The 12,157-nt window shown below is 27.6% G+C and overlaps 1 protein-coding gene across 3 annotated transcripts in view; it reads right to left on the bottom strand.

Moving 5' to 3' along the window:
• Positions 1 to 12,157, bottom strand: part of LOC135931419 (uncharacterized) — a 31,486-nt gene that overhangs the window by 7,319 nt on the left and 12,010 nt on the right. For 2 of the 3 annotated variants that reach the window (XM_065468502.1, XM_065468501.1), the window contains exons 4-11: positions 7,638 to 8,171; positions 6,985 to 7,351; positions 6,272 to 6,457; positions 2,843 to 3,282; positions 2,593 to 2,760; positions 2,192 to 2,431; positions 1,075 to 1,213; positions 793 to 933 (exon numbers count right to left, since the gene is read on the bottom strand). In XM_065468502.1, coding sequence (XP_065324574.1) covers positions 793 to 933; positions 1,075 to 1,213; positions 2,192 to 2,431; positions 2,593 to 2,760; positions 2,843 to 3,282; positions 6,272 to 6,457; positions 6,985 to 7,351; positions 7,638 to 8,171 — 2,215 coding nt within the window. The remainder of the gene's footprint in view (positions 1 to 792; positions 934 to 1,074; positions 1,214 to 2,191; positions 2,432 to 2,592; positions 2,761 to 2,842; positions 3,283 to 6,271; positions 6,458 to 6,984; positions 7,352 to 7,637; positions 8,172 to 12,157) is intronic. The other variant, XM_065468503.1, reaches the window with a different exon arrangement.

Raw genomic sequence — 12,157 nt, 5'->3', positions numbered from 1 at the left:
TATTGCTAAACAGGTTTTAGGGGATAGGCGTGGATGTTTGTTAGATTCAAATTTAGAAAATTTATTACTTTTAAAAGCTAATAAAAGATTATAAATATTTTGATATATCATAATATAAATACTTTTTTGATAAAAAAAAATGAATTGTTTTGTGTACACTAAAAAAATGAAAATCAAAGAGCGTCTATGGAGTGGCACTCCATCACTAAGAGCTGGAACTAGCTCCTATTAAAAATTTAGTAGTGGGAGCTAATTCCTTTTGAAAAGTTAGGAGCGGGATCTAACTTCTTTTAAAAAGGAGGGTTAACAACTCTGGGCATATGGTTCCTTTTGCTGAACACGATTATAAAATTGTATTTTTATTATTAGTGTCTTAATATTATAGTATTTTAAATATTATGATAGAAATTTTTAATAAATAATTATTATAGAAGAAAAAGATATTTTTAAAAAATACACTAATAAAAAAAATGCAATACATATAAAAGTATCCTTTTCTGAAAATTAGATATTACTTCATATTTATTTGAAACCATCTGATTTGGAATTTAACCCGTAAAATAAAACAGTATATTAAAAATGGTAAATTTTTTAAAACCTATATTATGTTGTTTTTTCTAAAGTGTTCATATCATAATAATATTTCGGCCATTTTATAAAAAAATTAAATATTTTGTACAATATATCTACATCCTTTGAACTTAAATATTTATATATTATGTAAGCTAAATTTGCTCATGTGAACTTTATAAAAAAAACTAATATTTTTATCGTGAATTCATAATGTACCACCTCCTATCCCCAAATTGATCGGCTACAGATGATGGATACAAGATCATTGATTGATTAGCAGTGTTGGACCTGCCATTTTCATCGACTGTGGTGGATGAAGCAGTGGGTTGATACAATATGGTGGCGGTAGCAGGTAAATTACTGTTAATTATGGTATATCGATATTTACCCATTTATTTGTAAAAATATATTTGATTTGGTAATTAGATAGGGATTATTATATTATAAAAAAAGTGAATTAAGATAATTATTTATAATGTTGCCATGTCCCTAAAATCAAACCTTATGTCAGAGTGTTGATCAGTAGTTCCATATTGTTCTTGGAAGCGAGATTCTTGAACTAGTTGGGCCAAGACACTTCCATTGTTGCCTGATTGGCTAGCATCTTCTTCCATATTATTATGAGGGTTGGAAGAAAAGTCTATGTGATTTAAAAAAAAATTGTATTAATGAAATTTCAATCAAAATTTTTGGTTGGAATTTAGATTTTTCATATTTCTCTCATTTCTGTTAATTATGTTTAAGCATTACTATAATGATAACGTAATTCCATGATCGATATAGCAACTATCCATTTTTATTTTTATTTATTTCAGAAAATTACGTATGGCCCCTTGAATAAATATATTTTATAGATGTGTTTCGGGTAGTGGCCCAGTTTCAGTTTGAGCTCGACTAACTACAAAAATATAAAAGTTAGGGGGCTAAAACTAAAATTTGGCGAATTCTTAGTTACGTTAATTATGTTTATAAATTTAATCAAGATAGGGAGGTGGGATGATATTGATTATAACGTAGAACCATCCTTTATAGAAATTAATACTCAAAGGTGAAAATATAAATTCATAAGATAACTTGAATTAATGGAGTGTTCTAGAGACATTTAAAAAACTAATTCAATTTTAAAGACGTGTTTATATTATAAGGAGAGAAATCCACAGATAAATCAATAGAGTATGTAAATAATTTATACCTGCAGCATTTGCAGTTTGATCAAACTCGTATTGAATTTTAAATAATAAAATACATATGTTTCTAAAAAATTAAGGATTTCTTTTAGCTTATGATTTATTTATTTTACATAATAGGACTTTTTGTTAATAAATAAAACTTTATATAATTCTTAATAGACTGAACATTTTTTTTATAGCTCAATATTTAACAAATACTCCCAAAACATTAATCTTTTTATAATAAAATTAACTACTGCTCATTTTAATTAATTTACTTACTAAAAAAATTAAACATAATAAGTGATAATGGTACCAGCAAAAAAAAAAATGTAGTACAGCTCAATCATCAGGGTTTAGCATATTTCTTCAATCATAGACGTATATCAAAATGTAAACTTAAATTTATAAATTTAGAAAGATTGCAGAAATAATTTTTAAAATATTACCGAGTTGTTGGTCGTCATTATTAGATGTTTCCAAATATAGTTCCCCAACATTTGAGCGAATTCCGTTGTTAATTTGACTAACGTTTCCTACCAAATGATTGACGTGCCCATAATGGACCTCTTTCAAGTGCTTCACCAAATCTTTTTTGCGTCCGAACCTAACTATAGATGATTGACGTATTTTTAGGAGCCGTTCTCTCACCTGAGGATCCTTTATGAATGATGATTTGGTAGGGTCATCTTGATATTAAATAGCAAACAAAATTATACTAACATTTTAGAGCTTTCTCAATAGTTAATATTAAAAACGTGATTACAACATTTAATCATATAAGACAGCTATGTTCTGTAATTGAGCAACTCAGCAGGTATTCGAAAATGTTATTAAAAATAAAACAAACCGGTAGTTGTGGCTTCATTATCATCCATCTCTGATGAAAGTTTCATTGGCTCAGAATCATCTCTTGATTTTCTCAAACTTACTCTGTTATTAAAAGCACCCGACATATCGAATCGTTGACGTTTCATAAGCGCCATCTCTTGGTCATATCCAGCTAATTCTTCTTCGTCTAAAATAGAGTAGAGATATATATAACTAGTTTCAATTCAAGAAATTAAATTTAAAAAAATATTATCTTAAAACTTACAAACCTTGCTCTATCTGCCGCTCTTCAGATTGATCCAATTGAACCATTAACTGCTGATTATTATTGTTAGGAGATTGATCCATCATCAAGAGCTGATCCGATGATGGATCCGACTGGTCACTTTGAATTAGGTGATGATCGATGAGCTGATCAGAGCCACCTGAATGGTTGATTAACAGTTGATCGTCGGGTGGTGAATTATTTATATTTTCGATCAATAGGTCCAATCCTTGAATCTGCAAGGTGTCGGAAATGAGCTTGGAGGTGAGGGATGCTAAAAGCTTGTCCTCTCCGGTTCCCCTTCTAGATTTGGGGGAACTTTCATCTAAGTAATCTATGTCATTGTCAAAATTATATTTAACGTTTTGTCCATTGAAATCTTCAAAGTTTTTGTGATCAAAATCATTGTTAGTCAAGAGTATACCTTGTTGGGCTTTCTTTTTTCTGAAAAGGGAGATGGTAAAGAGGTTAGATAAATAAAATAATTATTTCGCTTTATAAAATAATCCCGAAATAGGTTATAATCAGTTTATTCGCCAACTTTAGAAGGTTGAATCATTCCGTGTACAATCAATCAAAAAAATATGATTTTCGCATGACCCCTTGGGATTTAGGTAAAAATATGAATAGAAACTAAGGTACATGTAATGATTCTAATATAAAATAAAAACAAACATTTATTAAAACTATTTTTTTTAATGTAGCAGTCCATCTAACCGCATAGGTTTAGAACACTTGTAAATATATTGGGTTCTTTAATATTTGTAATATTTAGAACAAATTTCACTAAGATCTACATCTATTTAAAAAAATTAGAATATCATGTTTTCGTCTTCTTGGCAAAAATTTATAAACACTAAAAAGCATTTAATATATTTTTAGCATATATGTAATTAAATTTTCTAATATCATTTAAATGTTTTTATCAATATTTGTATTATAGATATAATGAAAGTGAATAATAAAATATTAAATTCAATGAAATTCGGAAAGTAAAACGCCTGGAGCCATTTAGGTTCAAGTTTAAAATTTATAACATAAATAAAGACCGCAACACCATCATTTTAAAAAATTCTTTAATATTTACTAAAGGGCTTATAAGAGAATTCTAAAATAACACCTAATTTTTATTTCTAATCATTATTTTATTTTTTTTAACTTATCTTTATTTTTTTAAATAGTATTTTTCGAAAAATATATTTTGGACACTTTCATTGATATTTGAAGAAATGTTAATTCTATGAGATTAAAACTTTGGATTCGATGTCTTCTAATAGTGCCAACAAATTGAACGTTGCAACGCAGCGTTTCAAAACGCATATAAAAAAACGTAAACACAGCCATGTTTAAATTGATGCGTTAAGTTTTATTATTTCAATATGAAGAATTTAAATTTAAAACATTAAAACAAAGAATCACTATAAAACCTTTCTTGCCTAGCAGGGAAAATAATTCTACTTCAATGGAATAAAAAATTCTTAAAGACAAATTTTAAAATTTTATAAATTATTAAATTTATTTATAAAAATATTTTATATTAAATTATGTTACATATTTAATTTTTATGACAATGATGTTATTAATAAACGATATAAATAAATTGAATATTAAGAAAAATTTAATTGATATATCCCTTAATTTCTATTGCATGTTAATTTGAACACTATTCTAGATGTAGCCCATTGAGCTATTTTAAAGTATGGGGAATGAACCTCAAACTTAAAATAATATTAATTCTATTTCTTACAACATGATACAAATGAAATTTTCATATATACATATAATTTAATTATTTTATAGTGTAAAAACTATACCTAAATAAGATTTATCTGTTGCTTCTATAAATAGATTTTCAATATCAACCATAGTAATTAAATGATATAATTAAATTAATTGAATATTAAGAATTGATATATCCCTTAATTTAAATGTTAATTTGGACACTAATATAATTTGAATGTTAAGAAAAATTAAATTAATATATCATTTAACTTATATTAAATATGAAAATAGAGACAAATATAAATATATAAAAATTTTATTAAAAAAATATAATGTCAATATAAAAATTAATATAAAACACATAAACATAATATATTTTTATAATAAATAAATAATTTATATAATGTTATTAAATATGTCAATGCAGATTCAATTGTAGGTGTGTAAGGTACCATTTGTCTTCAGATAGTGTAGAAATTTTAAAACCTCATTTTTAAACAGCACTTGGATGTCTAAACTTAAGATTTCAGCATCCTCTACAAGGCTATCCATAAAAAGTCTAAATAAAATATAAAAAATTATAGATAAAAATTAGCTTTACTGCATCCCAGATGGATTTTCTTACAAAATTTAATAACTTATTAAATTCATTCAGTAATTTAGGTTTTTTTTGTTGTTGAGAGTTCCACATGAAAATTAACATTTCAAATATTTTAATCAGGGAATTAACTTTTTGAGAATATAGAAAACAAAATACACTTATAATTTTTTATGAATAGTAAAATATTTTGTGGGATTTATTCAAATATAGATGGTAAATAAAATCAATATAAATTTTGGATCAGTATTGGATATGCTTTGTAGTATTACCAGAACAGAATTTGAGGATCAGAGCCCTACTCTTTATTTTCCAAGTTGTTATTTATCAACTTACCAATAAAATATATAACATGAATATTTAATTAAGTAGGTTTTGCTATTTTCTCTTTATTCAGTTGATCCTTGAAGTTTCTCAATCTCTTCTTGAGATAAAGATGACTGTTATCAAAACCAGGGAATTCCAATACCAAGCTAATTGTATCATTATATTTAATATTCTTATATATTTATACCTGGAACCAATAACTGATAAATGTTCCATGACAATAAAATTTTTTTATGGTCGCCCAGCTTTCTGCAAACCTTTTGGTAATTTCATCGTTTCATGTCCTAAAAATATTATTATATCATTTAAAAATGATTTTTCTTACATATAAAAATTTTATCACTTCAAAATTTAAAAAGTTTTGAAAAACGCAAGCAAGTTTGTCTTTTAAAAAATAATTTAAAATGAAAAATGGAAATGTTCTCAATTTGAACGAATGCATTTAAAATGCATTGTTTGCGTTTTGAAAAACTGCGTTGCAACGTTCAATATGTGCGCACTATAATGATGTTCTTTCAGTATGGAAATTTTATTTAAATCAAAAAGTTGGGACAAAAGTTATCGATCTGGAGTGAAATTACCTAATTAGAATTTCTCTGTTATAAGAAAATTGCAATTACTAATTTTTTACTTCATAAAAATGTTAGTTTATTAGGGCCAGGCAGGAGAGGGTGTTATTTCTAGAGAGGAGTTCCATGCAGGTTCTAATTTCAAGTGCTGAAAAAAACCTGTATCAATCAGTATACTCTAGTATTAATAATATAAAATAGTAAAATGTAGTGTTACTTCAAATCGGCCAACAATGCTGAAAATGGGCTATCATCAGGCACAAAATCTAGTTCATCGCCTATCGCTAAGGCTTGAGGTGGTGTACAAATATAACAAACGTATTTTGGAACCCTAACATAGTTAGGATCCCTGTGATAGTTTAAATCAAATAAATGTTTCTCCAATCTTGACTTCAAGGCAAATCTTTGGGGTGAGGAAGGGGAGGGGTCAAAAAAATTTGAATAAATTTAAGGGAAACAAAAGACTGAGTACATTGGTCATCCCTTTAGGATTTGATTAAAAGTAAGTGGAAAGGAAAAGGTAGAAGTATTCCGATTTGATTAGTGAAATTTCGAATAAATAATTTTAAAAAATATTAATTGAAGAAAGCTTGCAGATAATATTAAAATTATAAAACAATTTGAATACTTATTAAATTTTTCGCAACTAAAAAATATTTTAAATCTATTATTTGTCAAATCGATTAATGTTTTGAATCAAACCATTTGTTATTAATAAATTTTAAATCAAATCAAATAATTTTTAATAGGCATAGTGAGTATCTAGCGTATAAGGAAGTCAATTTCTTCCCTAGTTGAAGCATCTGATTAACTTATTTAATTTTAGAAGGCAGGAAAGACTTAGTCCAGAATAGGAGGGAAGGATAAAAAGAAAGAAAAAGAGAATGGAATGGAAAAGAAAGTGAGAAAAAAAACATAAGATATGACTACCTTCTCCCACAATAATCGCAAGCGTATTTTAAGACATCTGCATGGATAAGGGATGCCAAATGTCTTTCAAGGTGAGGTCTTTGATTGAAGGATCGGCCACAGATTCTGCAGGCATAGGCCCTGTGATTTTCGTGGACTGATTTGAAATGTCTCACTAGTGAGGCCCTATTGGTAAAAAGCTTGTCACAAGTGTCACAGGCAAAACAAAGCGAATTTGGGGAAACGAGTGAGTTGTCGGTGACTAACATTCCATCAGTAAGTTGTGAAGATGGATAGGGGATACTGTCCAGCTGACTGATAGAACTCATTTTGAGTTGAAGGGGAATCGGGGAGTGTATGTTGAGGGGGAGGGAATTTGGTATATCTTCTGATTGAAGTGCAAGAAGACAAATAGTTCAATACAAGACATACTTAATAAGATAATAACGTTATAACCTATCCAAATTTAATATTTAACTGAATAATATCAAAATAGGCCTGGCTCAACTAATTAAGTAAAATAACTATCATTTTGCAAAATATTTTGCAATAAATCTGAATTGTAAATTTTGGCCATATATTTAATATATGTGACAGGTTAGATCAATTTCATATCGCTCTGTTTGAGCCAAGCCTAAGTTAAATAGAATATTCAAATAAATCTTATAGAGAACCTAAGAAAGAAGCGGAATCTTCGAATGGGGTTGTCTCATCTTGATTCATGAGACTACCATAGTAATTGTTCACGTTCATATCATCCATCCCACGATTTGTTAAAGCAGAGGACTTATCTATGGGAGTGGCCATTTTGTTTCCTTCATCTAAGCCCAAATTGTAGGATTTAATGTTGGAAGATGAGGAATGAAAGGTTTTGACATGTTTAGACAAGTGTATCTTGCTCGTAAACACAATGTTAGAACAAGCAGGGTAAGGACAAGCTCTAGGAATGGGAGTCTGTGTATCATTGCCTAGATTTTGAAGTCTCAAATGCTTGGAATCAATTGAATGAGCTTTTTTCTTGTGATTTTCCATGTCACGCTTATCGCAGTATTTCATCCCACATAGGTCACATGAATATGCTCTATAGCCTTGGTGCACACTCCGTATATGTTTTATAAGGAACTCTTTGCGAGAGAAAGATTTTATCCAATGGCCAGTAGAGGGATCACGCTCATAATGGTCTCTGATGGATATATTGGCAGATGATCCTAATTTAAAAAAATAATTTTTGGGAATCTATTGATTAATTAGGTTTTACTGTTTTGGATTTCAAACGTTTTATAGTCATTTATTTAACAAATGAAATTATGATAAATCGCTTATAATTTGATGCATTTTAATTAATTATTTTTTTGTCTAATTATCATGTAATATATTTTGATAATATAATATTTGCTTTATTAATGTATAATAGTATTTTCATAATCAATTAATTTTAACAAAAGCTGTGGTTTCGATATTAAGTATCAGAATGAGTCGGGGCTAATATTTATGTTTTAGAAAACAGGATCCGCCAGATAATTTGGAAAAACAATCCAATATTATCATCGTTTTAATTTTAAGATTTTATAGATAATTATATTTTTGAACATAATTTCCTAACATAAAAAAAACAAAAATTCAATTTATTTGTAATGTTTAAAAGTAGCTATAAAAAATCATATCATTATATTTTTTCTTATTAATATATATTTTTTTATTTATTTTTTAATATTTAATACTTTTTAGTAATTTAATATCGAAATTATATAAAGTAATTAGAATAACATGTAAACTGCATATATGATAACAAGAAAATATAAAATTTTGTTAATAATAGTCAACCTCCTCTGGTGACGACCTTGAATCTTTAAATAATTAAATTCATAATATTTTAAAGCTGATTTTTTATAAAGAGCACTTGAGATTGTTGTTTTATGGCTCTCATTGCTAATTAGTTTGATTAAGGATTTAGACTCTTTCACAAATGAGCAGCTTGTTGAACCACAATTAATTATTTCATACCATATATTTATATTTGAAAAAACTTTTGGAAAATAAAATACACTATTACACTAAATATTGCTTTGGCCAAGAAAAACAGGATTAAAGTGTTGTTTGACAATAGTTTACAGGTTATTTTTTCGTTTCAGATCAATTCAGCGAAACATTTATAGCGAAGACAATATAGCGAATTTATTTCCGCTAAACCTTAACTGCGAATACATTAGGAACTCTTTATCGCAAACTAGTAGCAGTTAAACTTTAATCGCGAATCCTTTATAGCGAATTTTCTGCCGCCAATATATGAGCGAAATCATTATTGCGAAACATTAAATAAGTTGCAAATTATTTAATTAAGGGAAAACATTCAATATCAATTTACCCAAAAGTTTCTTAAATCATGGTCATTCCATGACAAATAACAACGATTCGGCCGATCCCCTTCTAATTTTATAAAATTTGGTAAGTAAAGAAATGTTAGTGTAGTTAAGAAATAGCCAAAACTTTAACCTCGTAACATTTATATTTTTGGAGATATTAGGGTTCAAAGTGGCAAAAATGACGTATTTTTACCATTATCTGCCTTCATTCAATTAAGCATATCTTAAAAACTACATAATTGTAAATATCAAAATTACGTACAAAGATTCTACTTTCAGATAATTTCCGGTCATCTTAATTAATATGCAAGGACTAAAAACGATTTTTTGGAAATACCTTCAATTTTTTTAAAATTTTTATTAGACATTACTAAACTCTTTATTTAAATTTATAAAAAAAAATTGGTCTAGGACGCGGCCATCTTCATTCTCAAAATCGATAAAAATGTTTAGAAAATTGTATAAATATTTTCCCGAAAGGGGGCGTTTGTAAAAATTATATAATCAGTTTTTAATGGTTTTTCTTGAATTATTTGATATAATTTAAAGGATTATTCATCTTGTAAGTGAAAATAACAATAAATGGTGCTTTCATTCAATTATGGAATTGTCTATTGATAAAATAAATTCAATTTATTACTTTATTTATAATTTATTATAAAAAATTTTGCCCATATAACATATATTTAATGAATATTAATAAAATATATTCAACCAAGTTTATAGTTCTTGAATATATGAATCAGATGCATTTCATATATGGCCCATATTAAAAATAATTGATATAATATAAATTTAAAAATCTAATATATAACTCACTTTTAAAAGATTCTAATTTTTCGGTAGCGCATTTACTTTCTTGTGACAACAATGTATAACTACGGCCAGTAGCAGTTAACGGTGAAACTAATGTTAAGATATGACATTTTGGAAAGTAAAGAGTGTCGTCTATACTTGGAAATGTAAAGGAATTAGAAGGCCCGGATGGGTGTAAAAACTTTATATATATATTTCTTCCTGCTTTTGATTTTTCTCACTAATTAGAATCATAAACACACGTATGTATCCTGATATTTCTCCAAAAATTATACTTTCATTATTATATGATAAATTCTATAGTGCTTTCTATTATATTAAAATACATTTTACTTTTGAATTGATGTAGACCTGTTGGAATCACGGTGTAAATTTTTTGTGTTCATCCAGGTATAGGTCTAGTTTTTGAAAATCTTGCCCTGAGTAATAGTTCTTCGGATTCATAATTTTTTTGGGTCATATATTCAAAATATATGCCATAAATAAATATTTTCTTTAGCAAACTCGTACAATTCATATGATGTGGTTATTTGCTTTGAGTAAGGCCTTTGTAAACTAGCTCTAGAGGCTAACCTTTTAACAGTGCCACCAATCCCATCACAAACACTTTTCCCGTGTGCTGTAGCAGAAAAATGTCATTCTGCCTGTACCCCTAAATCCATCTCATCATAGTAAATATTAAATTTTTTAAGATTTTTATACTGGAAGCGGATCCATCGGAAAAATAAAAAATTTACCAATGTTTTTTGGAAATAATGCACTGCTATTGTATTGCAATGATTCGAATATCATTACATAATTTAGGCAACAAATATAGGCAAAATTATCTTTATAATATATAACAAAAGGGTGGGTAAACAGTGGATTGAACCCTATTCCAATGATAACTTTGTACTTCATCCTTAAGTATAAAGCTATAGTTTTCTGAAAAATCACATAAAATTAAATATTGGCCTTCTTATATGTTCAATTTTAGATTGTTTTAATACAACGATTGTTGCGTTGAAATAAAAGAATGGGTAATAAAGATTCCATTTTTTCAAAAAGGCATTGATAATTAGATATACTGGCTTGGTTATTGTTTCAAGAGTGGTTCTATCTACGGATAGCCATTATTTGTATGTTATAAATTTGATGTGCTTAGAACGAAACAATATTTCTATTTGATCATGTTTATGTGTTGACCCTGGTCAATTATCACATTTACCTTATAAATTTATTTTGATTGAAACACTCATTTATTGTTATTCTTATTTACAAGTAAGGGCATTGGCGTACGCAGTGGGGGGGGCCCAAAGCCAAAAAATGCAGATGCCGGATTTTCAAAAATATTAATGTTTATATTAATTTATATTTGTTAATATTTCTTCCTATCTCATATTAAATATATATTTAATTACATTTATTTATCACATTCATCTATTAAGTATCAATTAATTTCGATTTCAAGTTTTCATTGGCGTAATATTTACCTATTATTTTCAAATTTCTAGTGGCTTATTATTTATCTACCATTTCCATATTTCTAGTCAAATAATAATTTTTCTGAAACTCCTTATCCAACAGGGAGAAAGAAAGTGCAAGCTTGTCCAACGAGATGGAGTCTCCGCCATCAAGCAGTAACAGCTTTTATGGAGTTAGAAGAACCAATTATTAATGCTATTACTGAAATATCACAATGGCCTGAAAGAAATATTTCCTCAGAAGCAAGGAAATTATTGGATTCAATACTTATTTCAATTTTTTTTTCTCATTAGAATGTATTAATTATACAACTATTATATGTAATACTTTTCAAAAACATGACATTGACTTGATTAAGGAATAAGAGCATTTTATTAGAACTCAAGGAAATTAAGGCTAATGTTGATGAAGAATTTCAATTTTATATGTTATCGTTGAGTCAAAAGGAGAGCTATACGTGTTTAATATTTGTCTCACTCGATTTGCAGCAAGGCAAGCTCATCGTCAAAACATTAGTATAAGATCAGTAGAAAAGTATTATAAAACTATAA

This window comes from Gordionus sp. m RMFG-2023, chromosome 1 (assembly GCF_954871325.1).
Source record: "Gordionus sp. m RMFG-2023 chromosome 1, tfGorSpeb1-WG-v2, whole genome shotgun sequence".
Classification (NCBI taxonomy): Eukaryota; Metazoa; Nematomorpha; class Gordioida; order Chordodea; family Parachordodidae; genus Gordionus; species Gordionus sp. m RMFG-2023.
Note: the sequence above shows the minus strand (reverse complement) of the source record. Positions and strands in the feature narration are given on the sequence as shown.